Source organism: Sturnus vulgaris, chromosome 13, assembly GCF_052056855.1.
Source record: "Sturnus vulgaris isolate bStuVul1 chromosome 13, bStuVul1.hap1, whole genome shotgun sequence".
Lineage (NCBI taxonomy): Eukaryota > Metazoa > Chordata > Aves > Passeriformes > Sturnidae > Sturnus > Sturnus vulgaris.
In genome coordinates, this window is record NC_142255.1 from 2,303,202 (window position 1) to 2,326,115 (window position 22,914).

The 22,914-nt window shown below is 48.3% G+C and overlaps 1 protein-coding gene across 1 annotated transcript; it reads right to left on the reverse strand.

The window, feature by feature from the left end:
• Nucleotides 1-33: 33 nt before the first annotated feature.
• EDC3 (enhancer of mRNA decapping 3) lies at nucleotides 34-22,219 on the reverse strand. The gene is made up of 7 exons (XM_088172323.1): nucleotides 22,142-22,219; nucleotides 18,893-19,090; nucleotides 17,137-17,450; nucleotides 12,304-12,639; nucleotides 6,785-6,938; nucleotides 4,866-5,083; nucleotides 34-3,008 (listed from the first exon to the last, which is right to left on the reverse strand). The coding sequence occupies exons 2-7, from the start codon at nucleotides 19,054-19,056 to the stop codon at nucleotides 2,674-2,676; spliced, it is 1,521 nt and encodes a 506-aa protein (XP_088028449.1). The 5' UTR covers nucleotides 19,057-19,090; nucleotides 22,142-22,219; the 3' UTR covers nucleotides 34-2,673.
• Nucleotides 22,220-22,914: the final 695 nt, after the last annotated feature.

The following is a 22,914-nucleotide window of genomic DNA, read 5'->3' on the forward strand; positions in this document are numbered from 1 at the left end:
GGAGAGCAGACAAATAAACAGCTGCACACAATAGCACACATGAAGAGTTGCACTTTATTTCAGGGCATGGTCCCCCGCAGTGGCAGGAATTGGTGGTTACAAACATCAGGTCACACATGGGGACACCAAGCAGTGGCACAGTGCAGTGATGGTCACCTGGCAGCAGAGCAGCAGCCAGGGCAGTTCCTGTGCTGCTGGGGCAGGTGGGGTGGGAACTATCCCAAACACAGCTACAGGATGAGCTCTGCCACCGTGGGGACGGCCACGAGCACAGCCACACCCCGCTCTGGGTTCTCTGAGTGCCCCACAAGAGCTGGCACCTCACATTCCAGGTGTGTGAAGCCAAGAAACATCTGCCTGTGAGGGGGAGTACAGCCAAATACCCAAATCTAGCAGGCAGTGAGCACAGCCCCACGCTGCCTGAACCCTGCACGGATTTGGGATGGGGAATCCCATTCCCTACACCAGGGGCTGAACCCTCCTGCTGTGCAACACTGTTCACTTTATTTTTTTTAGTTCAAGGCTGGCAACCAGCAGGGCCTCGGTGCTTCCCAGAACTCCATCCCTGCACAAACACCATCCCCTGCTCCAGTGCCTTCCAGGCAGGGCAGCTGCAACCCTGCCCTGCTCCGTGTGTACAAGCTACGGCTCAACAGCCAAACCCAGAAAGGGCAGGAAAAACCTGCAGAAAGCAGAAATTGAAACAGCAAGTCTCCTACTGAGTGTCTTGAGCAAAGAGAGTAAAAATAAGGCGACTAAAGCTAACACTGACTACAGCAACAACCTTTTTAACCTGGGTAAAGATCTGAGGAAACAGCCAAAAGAACAAAAAAAAAAAAATGCAGAGGGAAACCTTATGTTTGTGTTGTGAATAACCACCACACTGCTGTGCTGTCCCAGTCAGAACCAGAGCCTGGGGCAGAACCGTGGTGCACACTGGGACACCAGGACCCAGGGCAGAGCCCCCAGGCCAGCAGTGCTGAGGGGAACCAGGGCTGCAGCCAGCCTGGGCACAGCCCCTGGTCCTGCTGAGGTAGATATGGCAACGTGCAGGGGGGGACAGGCCTCGGGGTGAGCCCGCTGCTCAGCAGCCTGCTGGGCCCTCCACACTGCCAGGCTGGACCCTGCCATTGCTTCTTTCTGAGCAGGGAAGGCTCTTCCCTGCTCCTCTGGCAGCCCTGGCCTTTGTTCTGGCAGAGGAAAGGAAAGGTGAGTGCCTGACTAAAGCACTCACCGTGGGGCTGGACCCACACTGGACTGGTCCCTGTGCTTCAGCCTCCCAAGGGATGTGGCTCCCCTGGAGCAGGGCTGTGAGGTGCAGGAGCCTGCAGGAGCCCTGGCCACGGCTGAAATGTGAGAGGAGCAGCAGAGCTCCCAGCAGCTCCTCCCCAGGAACAGCTCGGCCTGGCAGCTCCTCCTGCAGCTGCACTTCTCCAGGGGCACGCAGGGGACAGCACGCTGGTGCCCAAGATGATTGCCAAACCGAGCTGGTGGCTCCTCAGCTCATCCCTGCACCCAGGCCAACAAAAGGAACACAGGAGAGGATAATCCAACGCTTCTGGCCGGGCATGGGACAGCAGTCCAACTCACCAGAGCAGATTTCTGATGGAAATCCCACCCAGGATCTCTGGCACAGCCCTCCAGGAGCACAGCAGTCCCACCACGCCCTCTCCTGCCAGCAAACAGGAGCCAAGCCCCTCCTGGGGCCAAGCCACCGGCCCACCCCACACACTGGCTTTGTTTGATCCCAAAGGGAATGAACAGATCCGTGAGTTACTTCCCAAACCGCACCAAATGCAGCAGGGATGCTGGAAGGACAGGGGAGCTTACCCCAAACAGGCACCCAACAACCCCAGAGCAACCCTGCCCTGCTCCACTCCCCCATCGCTGGGCCAGCATGGAGAAAGAACAAAAGAAACCAATCCCAAACCGCACGAGGATCCTGGAAAAGTTCTTTTCCACACCAAGCCTCCACCCCACAGAGAGAACAAAGAAGACAACAGCACAGAAGCAGTAAGGCCTAGCTGAGGAAGGACATCAGCGTTCCCAAGGTGAGACTCTGGCTCCTGCCACAAGCTTTCCAAACAGGGAACCCTCCCCGTGAGGGGCTGGGAAGGACAGGGAGCTGCAGCTGCCTTCCAGAACACAAACCAGGGATGGGGCAGTCAAAAACAACACGGGAACAAAACGAGATTTCCCCTCGACACAAGGGATTTCTACACAATCACGGGGTGCTGTTCCCACCAGGATGTCCTTGCTGGGAATATCCAAGCACAAGGACCAGAACCACATCTCAAGGCTCCAAACTACCCTTATTTGTACCACGTGCCAGCCAGGGCTGGGCAGCAGCAGGGGACAGACACCACGGTCCTGCACACTCCTTCACCCCATGGCACGAGAGAACGAAACAGGAACAATTCGCTTCCTCCTCCTTCTTCTTTTTTTCTTTTCTTTTGTTTGTTTTAGGGGTTTTTTTCCATTTCATTTTACTCCATTTTTTTCTTTTTAAATACACAACGTTCCTTTGGGGAAAGCAAAAACCCTCCAGAACTTCACATCCTTTTTTTTTTTTTTTCTCTCTTTTTTTTTTTTTTTAAGGCGTCACCAGACTCAGCATCCAGCTTGGTTGTTTTTTTTTTTTCCACAGAGCTCCTCCGTCCTCTTAGGAGGGCTCTAAGTAGAGTGCAGGGGGATGACGAATTTGCAGCCAAAGGGTGAGTGGTAGTTGATGCCCACCTCCTGAAAGACCTTCTGGGGAATGCCAATGTCACAGAGGTAGACACGCCCAGCACGCTCGCCCAGCGGCAGCGGCAGCCCCAGGGCCAGCGACCACTTGGCATCGATGCCCAGCTCCATCTCGCTCATGGGGGGGTCTATGCTCAGCACAGGGGCCCGGTTCTGGTTGGCCCAGTCCACCACTGCTTTGTACCAAGGCTGGTCTCTCAGAAAGGCATTTTCGTGACAATCCAGGCAGTTGATCACTAAGTCAACCGGGGTGTCTGGGAGGTCTGAAAGAAACACAGACACGGCTGCACCATCAGCAGGTTTGGGGTTTGGCTTCCACCCTGGCCTTGGCTGCTGTTACTGCCAACCTTCTCCCACACACACCCATCCTGGACAGCTCTGCAGCACTCTGGGGACGTGCCCAGCCTCACAGCTAAAACCCTCAGCAGTCCAGGCAGCCCAGGGGAGCAGTGGGGCTCTCTGTCCATCAGAAAAGACCATTTTCTATTCCACTGCTGCTTTTTGGAACACACCTGTGGGAATACAACTAGAGAGCAGGACTCTGAGCACTGCTCAGCTTGTCAACTGTGCTGCACTGCTGCCTGCCCCACCGAGCTCTGTCACTCTCACCTGCTGCACTCCCTGATGGATCACAGACTCCTCAATGCAAAATCATGGAATGGTTTGGGTTGGAAGGGACATTAAAGTTCATCTCATCCCACCCCCTGCTATGGGCAGGGAAATCTGCCACTATCCCAGGCTGCTCCAAGCCCCATCCTTGGATATTTCCCAGAAAACCTGTTCCAACCTTTTCCAGTGTTTTCTGTCAGCACAGCACAGCCCTAACTCCCAGCTTTGTTTCTCCCCAGAAGTTCCAATGAAGCAGAGCTTGGGAAACAACTGCTGTAGTGCCAAGCAGAAGCCAGAATTCCCCAAGGAGCTGTTTATTCTGAGATGGGAATCCTGACAGCTGCTGCCAGTGGCTCAGCACAGCTGGTTCCTGCTTTGCAGCAGCAGCTGGACCCTCATTCCCCCCCAGCTCCACCACGCTGAACAAGGCAGCCCCTCATCCCACCAGAGCAGCTCCATACGGCAGCTCTTCCCATCTCCCTGCTCCCCAGGAAACATCTGTGGCAGCACAACTGCTCCTCTGTCCAGGCTCCGAGTGCCTGCTGTCCCTGCAGCCTCTGGGCAGCCACCCGGGCCTGCCAGTGCCACTAGATGGTGCCAGGGCAGCGGGCAGGAGCCAGCCCTGCTGCCAGGAGAAGCCAGCCCTGCTGCCCCACAGAAACCAGCCCTGCTGCCCCACAGAAACCAGCCCTGCTGCCCCACACACACACAGCCAGCCCTGCTGCCCCACAGAAACCAGCCCTGCTGCCCCACACACACACACAGCCGGCCCTGCTGCCCCACACACACACACAGCCCTGCTGCCAGGAGAAGCCAGCCCTGCTGCCCCACACACACACACAGCCCTGCTGCCCCACAGAAACCAGCCCTGCTGCCCCACACACACACAGCCCTGCTGCCCCACACACACACACAGCCGGCCCTGCTGCCCCACACACACACACAGCCGGCCCTGCTGCCCCACACACACACACACAGCCAGCCCTGCTGCCCCACACACACACAGCCAGCCCTGCTGCCCCACACACACAGCCAGCCCTGCTGCCCCACACACACACAGCCAGCCCTGCTGCCCCACAGAAACCAGCCCTGCTGCCCCACAGAAACCAGCCCTGCTGCCCCACACACACACACAGCCGGCCCTGCTGCCCCACAGAAACCAGCCCTGCTGCCCCACACACACACACACAGCCAGCCCTGCTGCCCCACACACACACACACAGCCAGCCCTGCTGCCCCACACACACACACACAGCCAGCCCTGCTGCCCCACACACACACACACAGCCGGCCCTGCTGCCCCACACACACACACACAGCCAGCCCTGCTGCCCCACACACACACACACAGCCGGCCCTGCTGCCCCACACACACACACACAGCCAGCCCTGCTGCCCCACACACACAGAGCCAGCCCTGCTGCCCCACACACACACACAGCCAGCCCTGCTGCCCCACACACACACAGCCAGCCCTGCTGCCCCACACACACACAGCCAGCCCTGCTCACCTTTGACACTGGACACCTGCTGACCCTGTGTCTTGCTGAACAGGTTCAGCTCGTTGGTGATGGACTCCAGCATCTTGACGAAGTTGGGGAGGAAGAGGATGACGTGGACATCGTGGTTGGAGAGGTGGCGGCCACAGCTGATGCCCTGGGCTCCCTTCACGTGGGGACCACAGAGCAGCGCCACCGTGGGCCGCTGGTGCACGTTTTTAGGGTTCAGTCTGAAACACAGCCAAAAAAAATAAAAATAAATGGGCTGTCAGTAAACCTCAAAGACTCTCACCTTCTTGTATGAGGGAAATAAAAAACCACCAGTAAGATGCAAATTGCCAGGTGTTCTGCAAACGTGCCATCGCTCTCAAGAAGTAACCCACATCCTTTTGTGGTGCTGACGCTGCTCTGTTTGCAGCTCAGAGAATCTCACACTTGTTTGGGTGGAAGGGACCCTAAAGGTCATCCATGGAGGCAGGGACACCTTCCACTATCTCAGGCTGCTCTGTCCAACCTGGCCTTGGACTCTCCCAGGGGCAGCCCATGTCAGTGCTCAGTATGCCCACAGGCAAGAATTTCTTCCAAATATTTGACTTAAATTTCTCCTCTTTAAGTTCCTGATGAAGAGTCCCCTCTCTGGTTTCCTTGTAGGCCCCTTCAGATACTTGAAGCTTGTTCTCTTCCCCTTCCCTTCAGGACTTCCATGTACCCAACAAGGTCCCAAGGATTGTAGAAGCAAGCTAAAAAGTTGAGGTGAGTTTCCCCGTCAGAGGAGTCACAATTTAAAAAGAAGAAAAATGATCTCTGCTCCATAAGCTTCATCAACTGCACAATAAAGTTCATTTGGCCTGGAAGCCATCAGCAATTCAGCAGCCTGTGTGTTCATCACTTAGTGCTCTCCATCAAGTGATCAGGTCCTGAATAAGCAGATGGAGACTGGAGGGTTACCCTTCATTTTGAGAGCAAACAATCTGGAGCTGCTATCAGCAGCACAAAAACACAGGTGCAGCTCCTGCCCACAGCAACAGGAAGTGGAGGAAGGCAGCAGAGCTCTTCAGAAGCCAGCAAAAGGCACTGAGTGCTCTCCAAAGCTGAGCAGGATGTGCTCAGGTGAGCCTTAAAAAAACCTGAGTTAGCCTCACAAAAATCCACACAGTGCCCTTCTCATGGGTGCCTCCTGCTTTTCTGGACACTGTGGAATTGTAATGTGCCAGAAGAGCCAAGAAAAGGCTCCTTCCTGTGCAGAAAGGAGCTCATCACACGTTCTGCAGTGGCTCCATCCACCTCAGGCAGCACCTGAGCAAAGCTCAGCTCCCTGAACAATTCCCAGTAAAGGGGAAGGAAAAATCTCAGCTCTGCTTTGTGTGTGAGTCAAGAACAATTCCCAGGAAGGAGGAAGGAAAATCTCAGTTTGCTTTGCCTGTGAATTAGGAACAATTCCCAGGAAGTAAAATCTCACTTCTGCTTTCTTTGTGAATCAAGAAAAACTCCCAGCAAGAACTAAAGAAAATCCCAGTTCTGCTTTGCCTGTCACCTGTGCAAAGCTCAGCTCCCTGAACAATTCCCAGGGAAGGGGGAAGGAAAAAAAAATCTCATTTCTGCCTTGTGTGCGAGTCAAGAACAATTCCCAGTGAAGGGGGAAGGAAAAAAAAAAAAATCTCATTTCTGCCTTGTCTGTGAGTCAGGAACAAGTAAGAAGGAAGGAAAAATCTCAGTTCGCTTTGCCTGTGAATCAGGAACAATTCCCAGTAAGAAGGAAGGAAAATCTCAGTTTGCTTTGCCTGTGAATCAGGAACAATTCCCAGTGAAGGGGAAGGAAAATCCCAGCCCTTCCCTGCCTGTGAGCCAGGAGCCAAGGGGAAGCCCCCTGGCATCAGGGAGCTGAGAGGGCCCTGCCAGCCCCTTCCCTCCCCCAAAAGCAGCAGCTGTACCTGTTGGGCCCCCCCAGGAGGCTCAGGGCCATCTGGCTGGCACACACCCCTGTCATCTCCAGCCTCCTCTCCAGGCTCAGCCCGTGCTTCTCAGCCACAGCCAGCAGCTTCTTGTGCAGCTCGTAGGACACGCTGGGGACCACCAGCCCCGAGTCTAGGGGGTCACAAACAGGGCAGGGAGGCACAAAAGGGGACAGTCAGACACCTCCAAGTAGTGGCAGTGAAAAGGCTCCTTAGCTGCTCACCCACGTTCCTTCCCAGGCCATCAAATGAATCCAAATTATTCTCAGTGAGGCAGATGGAGAAACACAAATGCTGCCTTAAAATAACACTTCCACTGAAGTTTGTGTGTTACTAAAATTCCTCAGTTTTAGTAACACGAGGGTTGGGAAGGCCTTTGAGATTTCCAGATGGAATATTAAGGTTTTTCTTCATGGTCTCCAGGCCAACAGTGCTTTAACCCACCATAAAGTGCTCTTGAGCATTGGGAAAGTCTGAAGAGCAGCTGTGAAGTGCCAAAAAAAGCCTGGATGATTTTTATGTTTTTTATGGTTTTTATACTTCCTTCCACTGGTCCCCAAAACCCCACAGATCACAGCAAATGAAGCCATCCCACATTTGCTGGCATGAAACCCTCCATCCAGTTAGCAATTTTCTTGGCATTCATTTAAGAAGTAAATATTTAATTATGAGTTGAAGAAAATGGCACTAGTGTTAGGATGGCTTGTAAAAGCTTTTTTCTCTGGTTAATATTGTTTTATTGGTCACCCAAACACTGATTGATTTAGTGTTTGATAAAAACAAACAGATTTATTTAACCTAAGTGTACAGAGATATCCTGGCAGGTATTGACTACTCCACAAAGAAAACAACAAAAGTTTGCAAAGGTTTTTTCACTTTTTACTTTGCTTTTAAAAATAATTCTAATAGGATATTACAGATAGATATTTAGACTACAAAAGTGGAAAATTAAATAGTATAAAATTTTAGTACATGCCTTAATGAAGGTATAACTGGAAAACTTAAAATCTGAATGAAATGTTTAATTGATTGCTTATGATTAATCTCCATCTGAAGGTCCTGCTCTGATCCATTTATGTTTGGATCACAGCACACAGAAGCAGCAGGGAAATGCTCAAAGAAGGAACTCTGCAGAAAAACATCTCCCAGGTGTTCTGGAGAACCTGGGAAATGCTCCAGCATTTGGGTCCAGAGAAAAGAAATAAGAGAGGTTTTGTGAAGTGCTGAGAACTGTCCAGCCTGGCCTTGGATGCTTCCAGGGATCCAGGGGCAGCCACAGCTTAAAATAATTTTTACACAGTAATTAAACCTCCATTCTCCCAAACAACTAATCACTGTAACATCAAAGCCACACAAAAACTAGTTCTTATAGAGAAATCTCCATAAATTCAAAAATAAAGTCTCCTCTTCCAAATAAATTAGTGAAAAACTAAGTTATTTTCTGTGCATTTTCAATATATATTTAAAAAAAAGAGGGGGAAAATGTCCCCAGCCACGCCGTGCCCCATTCACAGCTCTGTCACTGCTGCTTGTTTTTCAAGCTTCAGGGAAGATTTGCAATGAGGGACCCAAGGTCGAGATCTCTCCCAGCATCATCTGCTGATCCCAAAAAAAGAGGAACTCCAAAAACTCGACTTTTGCACCATCTGAACCACCCACGAATCCCCTGCTTGAATTTGGCACCAACTCCCTGATCTCAGAGGGCAAAGCAGACAACTCTGTATGCACCCAGCTCAGCACAGATCTTCTCCACACCCTTCCCTCCCCCAGCAGCTCTAGGAAAACTGCATTTCCCACGGGCTGGCAGCCAGTAGTGGGTTACTCTGAGGGGACAGTGATGAAGTGACATTTAGCATGCCAGCCTGTCCTAATTGCTCCCTGTCAGGAGCTGAAATGCCAGGAGAGATTCCCTTCTTCACCCTCACACAAGGTCCAACCAGTCAGACTGGCTCATCAAAAGCAGGCCCGGGGAGTTAAATAAACTCTGGCAGACAGCAATCGAGGAGGAGACGTGGAAACCCACAAATAAAAACACCACTGCCACCAAACTGAAGCCCTGCCAACTTTAATTATGTTTGGGTTGGACAAGGCATCTTTATTGTTTGCTAATGAAGGCAATAAAATAAATTAGCCCAGGTCTTTTAATACTAAATAAATGTGTTTTACAGCTGCCTGGGAAAAAAAAAATAAATCAAAAATCCAACCCACAAGGCAGATATAGACTGAACAGTTTTTGTGACAATGGGTGGATAAAAACATCCTATGCCAGCAGAAGAGCTGTGTTAACTCTCCAGAAATTAAAGAATTATGAGTTTTTCCCCACACAAGGCCTGTAATGCTGCTGGGATGCCCAAATGCTTCCCAAGCTTGCAGTGGCAGGGAAAAAGGAACCGGGGTGTTGGGTCCCATGTTTTCCCTTGGCTGTTTCAGCAGTTCTCTAGTTCTAGCTCCCTGCTAAAATAATCCCAGGCAGTGGATCAGGTAGGACTGGACTCAGGGTGTCCTGCAAGCTGTCTAAACATCATCAACTCTGTCCTTTGGAAATGAATAATTCATTCCAGGAGTGTGACAGACTCACTGCTCTGTAACTCCTGTCCACACCAGACATTCCCTGCTGCCTTCTAAAGCTGGAGCCACCTGCCTGCAGACACAGCAAAACACACAAAAACTGCCAGAGGGACAAAAGGACCCTGCCCCAAGCACACTTGGTTTGCTCCTGAAGCAAAACTTCCTTTGCACTCTCCTCAAAGCAGCCCAGAACAGTTCACACGTTCAATATTCACATCCAGCCATGGGAGAGCTAAAAGCCAAAAGAGGAGAAAAGTCAGTCGAGGACAGGGCACTGCAAAGGAAAAGCCACACTGTGGGCATCACCCTCAGAGAGCACAGCCAGCCTCGGTTCTGAGCTCTGATCCTGCTCCTGTTTCCTGTCTCCACCTCCTTGTTGTGAAGAAAAAAAAAAAAAAAAAAAAAAAAAGAGTTGTTTGAAGAGCAAACTCCTCTTTGAGCTCCAGCACTCCTGCACAATGCTGGCTTTGCTGAAGGACCTGCTCCCAAAACAGAGATGTTCAAACACAGGAGCAGGAGAGGCAGACCTGAGCCAACACACATCTCAATTCTCTGGAAGAAGAAAAAGGCAGCTCACACCTCATGCAAGGATCAGCCTTTCCAGGGAGGCAGTTTTTGCTAAACAGTTGCATTTCCCAGTAAATAAAGAGACAGCTCAACAGCAGCCAGCCAAACCAGGGAAGCCAAAAATGCTTTTGGGGGGATGCACATGAGGAGTCCCAGGGATGGATTTAGCCCAGCCACAAACACCTGGCTCCAGGTTTTCACTTCTGGTTGGAACAGATTCTCATCTTCTTCATTCCCTGCTTACTTCTAAAACACAGGGTTGTTTCAGAAGTGTTTTACTTTACAGCCTGGCTCCACACATAAATCAGCTCTCAGAAAAGCATCCCAGTGGACTGAAGTGTTTATCCTACACACACCAGTTATTTCAGTCAGCAATAAAATCCCAGGCTGGAATTCCTGCAGGTGAGCCATGTGGGGAACTCAAAAGACTGACTCAAAACTGATATCAGCAGTTTGGTTTTACCTCTGCACCATCATGGTTGTTCCCTAGCTCCAAAAAAAGCAGGCAGAGATGCAGAGACAGGGATCCCACAGTGCCAAGAGCTGGGTATGAACTCCCTGCCAATCTCCAGCATCAGTTTTGTGCTGTTGCAGCAGACAGAGAGACAGAGAATCACTGTCTCAGTCAGGGCTCTGTTAACACAATCATCTCTCAGATTGGCCCTCGGTAAAAAAAAAAAAAACAAAAACAAAACAGGAGAAAGAAGTGCTTTGTCATAACTAGGAAGTGCTTTTTGCAAGGAGAGCTTCCCTTAGGAAACCAGAAAAAACTCTGCAGGGAGAATCCTGCCACAGACACATCCAACACCAAGGCTTTTGGAGCTCTTGGCACTCATTTAATCAAACCAGCTGCTCCCTGAGCCACTGAGAGGCAGGCTGCCTACAGCTCAGCATCCTCCTTCCAGCTGCTAAACAAAGGGGCTGGGAGTGCAGCAAACAGCAATGAGTTTCCATCCCTGAATTTACCCACTGCTGCTCAGTGCATGGTGGTTTTCCTCCCAGGAATTCTGCTGCTGGAATCCCCTATCAGCCATCCTGCCCAGATTGGCTGCCAACAGTGGCTTAGCTTTTGTTTCAGACTAGACATCCACAGAGGCCCTGTCTCCTCTCAAACAAGCCAGCTGGAAGATGGATTGACAAGTGGGAAATTTGGAAAAAAAACAAAAACCAAAACCCACAAGATAGACAGGAAACCACAGGGAAAATGAAGAGGTGCTTATTCACACAGCACACGGGTACTCAGTGTGGCTTCTTCCACAGAGAGATGCTGAAAGCTTTGGGAGATTTAAAAAGCAAAAGGTTAAACTGAGCAGGAAAAAAAGCCATTAATCCTGAACTTTCACTGCTGCCTCAGGAAGTCTCAAAATCGTGAAAGACAAAGCAGTGGGGGAAGTCTCACTGCACATTTCTTTCACTTTTCCTCGAGGATCCTTGCAAACACAACACTGAGCTGTTACAACCCACTGTGTTCTCCTCTCACCCAAGCAGCAGAATGGGACAATAGGAAGAGGAATGACAGAAATGGAGAACTAGGACATTGTTATACACCAGAGCCATGCAAAAAAAAAAAAGGGACTTTTCAGAACTGAAAAGCAGCAAATCATTACAAATCCATCAGCTTCCTCCCCTGAAGCGTTTCACAGCCCAGATGGAATTTCCAGGCAGAGGACGAATGACAGCCCAAGGAGCTGCTCACACTTCTGCTCAGGCCACCAGAATATCAGTTGGTTTGAGTCCCTGCAAAAAGAGCTGACATCTGATTTTATTCTGATGTGGAAAAGAAACGTTCCTGGAATGCCAAATTTCCTTCACTCCTACATTTTACAAAGTGGCTTAAAATCAAAGGCAAGATATCCCAAGGAGACCAAAACTACTTGGAATTTGGAGCTAAATGTGCCATAAATTCTTCTTTACATGAACTATATTTAAAACCCAGGCAGAAATGGAGAACTACAACCCAAGGAGTGCCAGGAGCACAGGAAATCTCCTGCAACCATGAAAAAGCACAAATCCTGAGCCCATCCTTCTGTCCCTCTCCAGAGTCCACGTGGCTTCACCAAGGTACTGAAATCAAAGCAAGGATTCAAACACCTCTTACTCAGTTGCCAACCATCAGCTTTGTTCCCTGCTGGAGCAACACTTACATTGCTGCCCACTCTGAGTATTTATCTCAGAGATAAATATCTCGATTATTTATAAATATCTCAGTATTTATCTCAGAAACACTGCAAGGAAAAGCTGTGTGCGGACACACAATCCAACTTAACGTGAACAACACCCTTATTGAACCACATCAGGCTGACAAAAACCCACCAAAAAGCAGCAGTTTGGGGTTTTTAATCAGGAAAGGAGGGGGGTCATACCTGTGCAGAATTCCTTGTGAGGGTTCTGGGGCACCACAATCCTCCTGTAGACGATGGGCTCTGACTCCAGGATGTTCTCGTCGTGCCTGTAGCGGGCGGGTTTCTCGTTGGGAGTGCCCCGGGAGCGGGTGCCGCTCCTCCTCTCGTAAGTTTCGATCTCTTCAAACACGGCTGCCTTGTCAAAAAGGGCCAGGTTACCCTCGAAATCGAAATCAGTGTCTGGGATTTCATCAATGTCGTCCCCAAAGCATTCGTCATCCTTGCTCTTCATCTGCCCGTTCTTCAGGCCGCTCTTCTTCGGGGTCACCTGGTTGGGGTGGCGGCTGCTGGATGACCCTAAACCCCCAAAAAAAACCAAGTTGAGAGTGTGTCCTAAAAGGGGAAAAAGCTCCTGCTCACAGTCCCCTCACTCAAGGGATACTCTTTAATCAGTGGTTTGGTTGAAGTTTCTCCTGCCTTCACTCAGAGCCAGGATTAAAAAACACGGAGATGAATTTTCTCGTGTTTGGGCTTGGTTGTTTATGAAATCTTATCTAAGGCACAGAAAGTTCAGTAACACTTCCAGCCACCAGCTAGAAGAGAGTAAAATGGAGAGAGATGCAGCTGCTACAAGGTCTCTTAAAGCTAAACAGCCCAATAGAGAATTAACACCTATATTATTGATACTTTTGACCCAATAACCAAAGTCCCATGACCCTCAGAGCAGCACTCACTGTCCAACCAGAAACTACTGCCTGAAATCATGGAGAAGATGAGCACTGAAAAAGAGACACCACCCAAATTCCTCCACCTTGTCCCATACCTATTCCTGTATTATAAAAATCTCAAATTTAAAACCCTTCACCATGTGAAATCACACATTTCTATTTAACTACACACTCGTGATTTTAACTCCATCACTCAAATTTAGAAGCCTTCTCCAAGGCCTCAGGTCCAAAGCAGTGTTCTCCAGGGGGTCAGTGCCAGAAAACACAGAAAGCTCAAAAATCCCAGATTTCTGGGATCCAACACTCACCATGGAGCTCACCCCTGGCATTACTTGCACTCAAGCTAAGCCAGCAGAAAATAGAACCAGAGCATCAGCAAAGAGACTTGCAGGGACTTCCCAGCAGCCAGGTGAGAAACACAGGCTTGCCCACAGCAGCAGAAGAGGTGTTTGTCCATGTTTTATCTAACCCCAGGGTCACATCAGTGCTGAGGTTATCAGCTGTGACCTCAGAGTTTCCTCCTATCCTGAGTCCATGTTCAGGCAGGTGTGTGACCCAAGGCCTTCTCTGGAATTCCCATAAATTTCAGAAAATACTGTGGGTGTTTTCTTCCATATTAATGATCTTTAAGGGGCAACTTCAAACCCTGAATGTAAAGGATCTCTTTTTTCCTCCACCTTGATGTAATTTCTGTGATATGACACACAGTCCATTGCCTCATTCCTGGTTCACTCTCCTCCTTTATCCATTACCTTGTATTTTGGAATACACTTCTTTCCAATCACAAGTCGTTGGGAAAGCCCAAATTCTCTGCAGTGAGACTGATCAAAGTCTCCTGCTTAGGGCTGGGGATTAAGAATTGATACAAAACCACAATTATGAGGTCAAGATATCCTTTACTTGTTTATTTCTTCCTTTGTTCTCCGGGTCCAGACGATATTATTCTGTTTGCCATTGCCAGTGTTACATTTGCAATTACCAGAAAATATTTCAGGCCAATTCCTGCAGTTACAGGAATCACCCACAGTGTCCAACAGATGGAGCAGGTTATCAAGCAAGGCTGCTTGCTCTACTAAACCATTTCCTGTCGTTTAAGATCATCCCCTTTGTGAGGGATTTATACAAATGAGTTTGAGAGAATCCATTTGATTACACAGAAACAATTTCAGCCATCCAAGGAGACTTTCAAACATCCCAAAAGATTTGCAACAGGCACAAATTCCACAAGCATCCTTCAAGTCACCTGTGTTAACCTGAAAGCTTTCCCAGTCCCCACAGCAAGATCCCAAATCTGCCAGGCTTTGCAGAATAACCATTCCCCATTAAGAAAAAAAAAAAAACCAAACCCAAACACCCTTCTCAAATGAGAATGTAGCTTTTGTCTCGGAAGGACAGACAGCAGAATTCCAGCACTGTGGTGACAAAACAGGATTTAGGAGAGAGGAAAGGGTAAGGCTTTTCAGGAGGGAGAATTTCAGTAGGTACACTCATTTATGTGCATGGTTTTGAAAGCTTCTTGGTAACAACTTCCACTCTGTCCCAGATCAAGGGCTCCCACACCAGAGGTGACACAAAGTTGGACAGGATTTGGTTTGGAACTAAACTGCCACTGCTGAGGGAATCACAGCCACAGCTGCTGCTCTGGAGGAGGAAGATGAGGAATGCAAACACAACAAACCCAAGTCCTCCCAACACTCAGGAGGAATTCCAGCTCAAGCAGAAGCCAAGGGACTCTCAGGGCTGGAGCCTGCACTGCCACAAGGGCCTGCTCCCCTGTCAGTGTTGAGAATTTGGCCAGCTCAGGCTGCTCCTGTCACACTCCTTGCCAGACCCCTCTGCAAACAGCTCCACACTCCCCTCAGCTGCCCCAAAACTCAGAGTGTGTGTCCAGTGGGACAGGAGCAGCTGAGGTCAGCATGGAATGCTGATGGAATAAAAGGAAGCTGGAGAACAATGGCTGCAAAGCTCCTTGCAGCCACAAAGAACGGGAGGCAGGATCCCAGCTCACCAAAATCCATCCTGAGGGGTGCCAGCTCTGCAATGCTCTGCCCTGGCTGCCCCACAGCCAGAAGCCACACAGAGCATGGCACAGGAGCAAAGTTAGGAGCTGTTCCTCTTCAAGCATCACCTTGTAGACAGGAAGAAATGAGCTGGTTCTGCTCAGGGAGAAGAAAAGAGCCAAAAAAGGGGCAAGGGGATGAAAGCGAAGTCAGGCTGCAGAAAAGCTGCTTTTGGATCCCAGCTTCCAGTGCCTCTGCCCTGCATGAGGAAAGCAGCTCCACTCCAAGCTGGCAGTCCTGTGCCACACAGAAAAGCACCTCCTTCCCAAGATAAACAACCCTTCCCGGGCTTTTTTTTTGTTCCTAAGGAATAACAACCCTTTCATGGACAGCACACAAGCAAACAAAGTCCCCAGTGAGCTGGCTGCCTTCCTGAGAGATCCCTGTGGGAGGCTTTGCTGCCAGCCCTGGCACGAGGAGCCCGGTGCCAGCAGAGCCATTGTTGGGAAACCTGCACTGGTGTTTGTTGTTTATTGATTCCTGTCACACCAGTGACATTCCAAAGGGCAATTCTGGCCCTCACTTGGCACGCTAGAGGCCAACAAGAGGGCAGCTTTCAGCTCTAGGAACCAAGTTGTGGGTGACATCTCAGCCTGCTCTTCCCTGGACTCCTGCACAAAGCCAAGCTCAACTCCATCCCCCTCCAAAACTCACCCATCGCTCTCCCCACTCTCCAAACACACACATTTTACATTTTACAGGGTGAGACATCCCTTCTCTACCTCCTTTATTCCAAAATGAACCCAAGCTCAACCTAGGACCTCACTCAACCTGCCTCAAAGTCTGTAAAAGTGACCTGTTGTGCTCATGTAACCCTGACATGAGTTGCTCGTGGGTTGAAGCACTCTCTGCTCACCCCAAATCTACCAAACATCCTGGAAGGGGTAAAAACATCCCAGCTGTTGCTGAGGGAGAGATTTCCACAGGTCTAAGAATTTCTCCCCAAAAACACAGCCTTACACTTGTTGAACTGGCCTGGCCCACTCTGGTTTGTTTCTTTTCTAACTGCAAGGGGTGAAAAAAATGAAGTCATGGCTTCAACAATTAAGTCATGGAAATATGCTGGATATACATTGACATTTCAGGAACTGGATTATGAGGATATGGAAAGGAAGATAGCCCAGGGGGCTTTGAGGAAAAAAAAAAGTGAACAAAGTCAGTTTTGGCCCAATTTTGAGGATTTTATCAAGAGAAATAAAAGTAATGGATGTGTGACTTTGGGAAGCTCTGATTGTATCTTACATCACCCTCATTAATTTGTATTTTTAACAACACAATTATTTTAAAAGCCCATTCGTAATTAAGCATGGGGTGATGTTGGAATAGGTTATGAGTATAGAAGCCTTAAATAGAAAAGCTTGGGGAGATTTAGAAATCAGGAGGTTAAATTGAGCAGGAAAAAAAGCCATTAATCCTGAACTCTCACTGCTGCCTCAGGAAGTCTCAAAATCGTGAAAGACAAAGCAGTGGGGGAAAGTTTCACTGCACATTTCTTTCACTTTTCCTTGAGGATCCTTGCAAACACGACACTGAGCTGCTACAGCCCACTGTGTTCTTCTCTCATCCAAGGATAATAGTGCAGTTTGTTTGCAGCTCCTGTTAGAGGAAAAGGCTGGAAGCTGGGCAATCTTCAAACAGGAGAGAGAGAGAGAAATGAGGAAATCTTTGGAACTGGCATTAGACATTTTCTACATAGACAGAATGACCAAGATGGAAGAGACCTTTAAGATCATAAATCTAACACCACCTCTACTAGACCAGGGCACTGAGTGCCACATCCAAACTTTTTTTAAACACATCAGGGATGGTGACTCCACCTCCTCCCCAGGCAGACAAATCCAGCACTTTCTCACTCCTTTAGTAAAAAACTTTTTCATAAAATCCAACTTAAATTTAAGGCTGTATCCTCTCGTTCTGTCTGGAAAAAGAGATGAACCCCCACCTGACTACTTTGAGGTGGGGTCAGAAACATATTCTATTCCAAAATAACCCACAGGTGGGTTAGCTTCCAACAAAATTTGGTGAAAAGAGGAAGAAGCTGGAGCAGGAGAAGCTGCAGGACTCACAGGAATTGTGCCTCCGACGGAATCCTTTGGACTGGCTCAGCGTTTCCATGTGTCGATCCATGTAGCTCTTGGAGCACTGCTGCTGTGGGGAGATCACCAGCTCCTGGCTCTTCATGTCTGTCCTCCTGGGGATGTTCTGAGGGGCACTGCTGGACATTGGCTTCTTCAGCACCTTGCCAGTTCCATTCTGGCTGGGCCCCACCTGGCAGCCCACCGCTGGCATGGCTGTGTCCATCTGCTGCGAGTCCCCGCATTGTCTGCTGTCCCCCGGCCCTGGGATCTCCAAAATCTTTAGCTCAGTGATGTCACCTGCCCTAAAAACCAGAAAAAGCAGGAATTTAGCACACATCCTGGCAGGGAAAAAAAAAAAAAAAACCAAAAAACAAAACACAAACCCCTGAGGAAAAAGATCATTGTCCAGTGGGATTGTTCTGGAGCTATCACGGATAGAAACCAATGCACCATTTTCTGATGCCATCACTGATAGAAACCAATGCATCGTTTTCTGATAGAAACAAGGGAATAAAAGGATTTTAATACTCAGACATGCAGGGCATTTTCACAGATATCAAAATGTTCAACTGAAATGCCAAATCTTCAAAATAATCCTTCAGTATTCCTGCACTGCACCTGGATTTTGTTTGAAAGGCTCTGCAGCTGAACCAGGAATCAGCCAAGTGAAAAATGGAAGCAACTGGGCCAGACCTTTGCAGAAATCTGCATTAATTTAACAGTTTCTAGCTAATTAATTGCTCTCAGCCTTGAGGCTACTATTACTTTTAATCCATTTCTGCAGAAAGCTACCCACAGATTAGCACAGCTCATGCTCAGACAAGGAGAATACTTCCCATTTCCAAAGAAAAAAGGATCAAGAAAACTAATCTAGCACTGGGCACATGCCAAAAGAAAACAAAGGAGTGATTATAAAGGCCTCCATTTGCACTGACTGCAAGAAATACAGCAGGAATTAGGCTCTCCTAGCCTGAACTCAGCATTTGTCCAAGTGATGGATATGAGAGCAGAGAGATTTCCACACATCCCCAGGCAGGATGGGGCTGTTGAGTTCTCTCACCATGTCTCTTCAAAATCCAAGGGGAAAAAAAAGAGAAATTTAGAGCATTGACTTTGTGGAGTCGATGTTAGTGAAAAATGAGGGACTCAGGGCTTTCACCACAACATTCCAGGCAACAGGAAAATGTACAGTGAGGGGTGGCTCCTATTTATACTTTTTAAGCACTGTGTTATCAGGAATTGGTGGGAAAGAACTGCTGAGGGCAAAGCTTTAAAAAAGCACATCAGAGCTCCCTGTGCTACAAGAGAATACAAATAAAAATAATCAAAAATAAATATAAATATATATTTGTATACATACATGGCCTGACCTTTAAATAACCATAGAGCCTGAGCTACCTCACTCCAATTCCAGGATCCCAGTCAGGAATTAAGAACTGCTGAGGGCAAAGCTTTAAAAAAGGACATCAGAGCCCCCTGTGATACAACAGAATACAAATAAAAATAATGAAAAATAAATATAAATATGTATTTGTATACATACACAGCCTGACCTTAGCTACCCCACTCCAACTCCAGGATGTGAGGCAAGAATTAATCTCCTGCACACAAACTAACACAAACAGAGGCTCTCAGCAGCAGCAAGATGTTAAAAAAAAAAAAAAAAAAGCAAATATAGGGCCAAAATAGAACATAACACAGCGTGAGGGGAACAGAACCAAAGCATGCCAGGCACAGCACTAACCTGAAGGTGACTTCTGGCACCAGGCATTTGACACCGTTGTGGAAGGGCCGTGTGAGGGAGATGGTCTGGCTGACCTGATCCACAGCAGACACCCTGCCCTGGTACACCCCCAGACTGTCCCCACAGTTAATGGACACGATGCTGCCCAGCCAGTCCGTGGCCATCCTCGGGGAGCTGCTGGCAACAGCACAGCACTGCCTGAAAAACACAAAAACACAAACAATATTCACAACCTGCACCGGCAGCAACACTGCCTCCCTCCCAGCAACCTCCTCTGGGCACGAAATCACACCCCAAGTGACAGAAATGACACCCCAAGTGACACCCCAAGTGACAGAAATCACACCCCAAGTGACAGAAATGACACCCCAAGTGACAGAAATGACACCCCAAGTGACAGAAATGACACCCCAAACGCTAGAAATACACCCCAAACGACACCCCAAGTGCTAGAAATACACCCCAAATATTAGAAATACACCCCAAATGACACCCCAAATATTAGAAATCCATCCCAAGTGTTAGAAATCCCTATTATAATATGGGCTTTTCCCAAATATTAGGGTGTTCAAATGGCTTTATAGACACATTTTTCTTGAAGAGCATCATAAGCTATTAAAGTGTATTTGCAATACAAATACACTGCTTAGTTGATTAACACTCAATTAAAACACAAGCTAATAAAAATTCACTTCACATAACCTAATAAAATTCACTTTGTAGTAAGTGAGCTGCCTGCTTAGTTGATTAACACCAATTAAAACACCTACTACAATATACTTAACAGTTAACAGAAAGTTAACACTTTCTTTCTGTAAAAATTGGAAATTACAGCCTAAACGAAGACTGAGAAAGAAAATATTTGTTCTAAGTGAACTGCCTGCTTAGTTGAACTCTAAATAAAAAAGAAAATAAAGATAGAATAAAAATAAGAATATGTAATAAAATAAATATTAAATATAAATATATAATACATTAAACATAAAAATAAAAATAAATAAATATTAAAAAATTAAAATAAAATAAAAACCACTAATTAAATAATACAATTAACCCATTTACAATAATTTTAGTAAGAAAGAGGTTCACAAAAGCCCCTGAAGGCTTTCAAATAAAGATTTGCTCTTACATCACCTCCTTACTAAAATTAATTTCCAGGCTGGAAAAAAAGGAACAAATCCTGAGATTTCAAACTGGGAATTTATCTTCACTTCCCTCTTTAATGGACACTGGGGCAGAAGAGCTCCTGTGAATATTCAGGACTGATTTCTACATTTTAGAAAATGAAAATATTTATGGGAACAGAGAGACACAGAAAAGAGGGAAAAATCCCCCAAAAAACTGGAACCCACTGCAGAGGCAGCATTAGCATCGCTGCCACAATGAAATAAATGAATTTTAAAAATTGCTGCTCTCCTTCCCAGCACTCGAGTTTGTCAGCAGCAGGGAAGGAAAAAAAACTGCAATTTGTTCAGACAGATGTTTGCAACTCTCCTGGAAGCAGCTAAAAAAGCTCCTTTGATGTGAGATTTCCCAGTGACAGAACTGCAGACACGACAAAGCTCCTAAATGTGGAGATTTGCCTTTCATGCTGCAATCAAAGAGGGAAAACGTTGGAGATTTACTGTGAGCAGCACAAAAAAAAAAAAAAAAACAAAAAAACACAGGAGACAGCCCAGGGAGATGAACATCCAGGTATAAATCACATTTCTGGGAGAGGCAGCTAGGAAAAAAAAAAAAAATCTCACTTCCCTCAACTTTCACAGGGGATGCTTTTCAAAGGGGAGAAAAGGCTAAATTTGGTCACAAATCTGTAAATTCCTCAGGAGCAGCCTCCTCTCCTTGCTGTGTTTGTATGATAATGTCTGCATTCCGAGGAGATGGCTGCTAAAAATCACCCTCAAAACACAGATAACACATCCTTGGAGATCCACAGGAAAATTAAAACTTCATTTCCTGGTTTCTTTACAATCTCCCTTAGGAAATATGGGAAAGAGCTCAGCACAAATCGTCACCTTACACGGATCCTCTCTAAAAACATGAGACTCCTTTTAGCAAAAAAAAAAAAAAAAAACCCAAAACAATAAATCTGTGTTTGAGTGCAAATATAAATTAAACTATGCCGGGGTGAGGGCTGTGTCATTAACCTATAGGTAAACATAAGGATCCCAAATATTGTAAATATTGTAAATATGCAAACATGTGGACCTACCACAGGTAATATCAACCTGCCTCATCGGTAAATATAGGAAAAAAAGGTAAAAAAGGTAAAAATGGGGAACTCCATAAAGAAACACAGGGAACAATTCCACGGATAAACACAGGGAACACCAAAAATAAAAAAACCACAGAATAATTCCATGGATAAACACAGGGACCCCTCCCATGGATAAACACGAGGAACCCCCAAAAATAAACACAGGGAACCCCAAAAATAAAAACAGGGACACTTCGTCATGGATAAACACAGGGAACCAATCCCAAAAATAAAAAGAGGGAACCCCCTCTATGGATAAACACGAGGATCCCCAAAAATAAACACAGGGAATCCCCCCAAAAAACCACAGAGAACAATTCCATGGGTAAACACAGGGAACCCCAAAAATAAAAACAGGGAATCCCCCATGGATAAACACCAACTGGGAACCCCAATACACAAAACTCCCCCTAAAAGCAAACACAGCCTCCCCCATAGATAAACACAGGGAGCCTCATTGGTAAACACAGCCCCCCCATAAATAAATACAGACCCCATAAGTCAACACAGACCACGCCATATGTAAATACAGATCCTCACAGGTAAACACAGGGACCCCATAGTCAAACACAGTCCCCACAGGTAAACACAGGGACCCCACAGTCAAACACAGCCCCCACGGGTAAACACGGGGACCCCATAGCCAAACACAGCCCCCACAGGTAAATACAGCGACCCCATAGCCAAACACAGCCCCCACAGGTAAGCACGGGGATCCCATAGTTAAACACAGCCCCCCCAGGTAAGCACGGGGACTCCATAGCCCTCACAGGTAAGTACAGGGACTCCATAGCCCCCACAGGCCTCCCCCTCCGTGCCTACCCCGGCCCCACCTCCCCCCGCGGCCCGTTCAGGCCGGTCAGGGCCCGGCGCCCCGGCCGCGCCTCCCGGCAGCGCGGGAGAGCCCCGGCCCTGTGGGAAGGCGCGGTGCCAGCCCAGCGCGGCCCCTCCGAACGCCCGGGCCGTGCCCACCGTCCCCCCGCGGCCCTCACCCACAGCCGCCGCCGCCGCCGCTCCCGCCTCACCGCGGCCCCTCCGCCTCGGCGACGCTCGGCGTGACGTCACTTCCGGACCCGCCCCTCGCGCGCGGCGCTCTGGCCGCCGGCGGGGTCATAGAGACGGCGTGGGAGCCGTGCTGTGCGCATGCGCAGTGCCCGCCGCCGCGGCTCTCCGGCTGAGTCACACACCTGGGTCGCACACCTGGGTCGCACACCTGGGTCACATAACTGTGTCACACACCTAGATCACACCTGGGTCACACACCTGTGTCGCACACCTGTGTCGCACACCTGGGTCACACCTGGGTCACACACCTGTCACCTCTGTCCCTCCATCCCTTCCATCATTTCCATCCTACTTCTGTCACCTCTGTTAGACCTCTATCCCCTCCATCCCTCCATTCCTTCCCTCCTCTCCATCCCTTCATTCCCTCCATCCCTTCCATTATCTCCACCCCTTCATCCTCTCCATCCTTTCCATCATCTCCATCACCCCATCCCTTCCATCATTTCCATCATATCTCTGTCGCCTCTGTCACAACTCCATCCCCTCTGTCATCTTCCCATCTCAAGGCTGCTCTGCTCCAGAGCAGCTTTCCACACCACAACACCAAAATAACCCAAAAATCTGTGCTCTGGTGTGGGCTGGGAACCCTGGAGGGCTGATCCCTACGGGAACAACATTTAGGGATGAACAGATCCCAACTTTCCAGAGAGTCCTTTGTTGTTTCCATGGGAATTCAGTGTTTTTTGCTTTTTTTTTTTTT

Coding starts and splice junctions, on each gene's coding strand:
- EDC3 (XM_088172323.1), bottom strand. CDS start 19,056: ATGGCCACGGACTGGCTGGGCAGCATCGTGTCCATTAACTGTGGGGAC. Junction 6,939..12,303: donor TCACAAGGAATTCTGCACAG/GTATGACCCCCC, acceptor GTGACCCCCTAG/ACTCGGGGCTGGTGGTCCCC. Junction 3,009..4,865: donor GCAGGTGTCCAGTGTCAAAG/GTGAGCAGGGCT, acceptor TGTTTCTTTCAG/ACCTCCCAGACACCCCGGTT.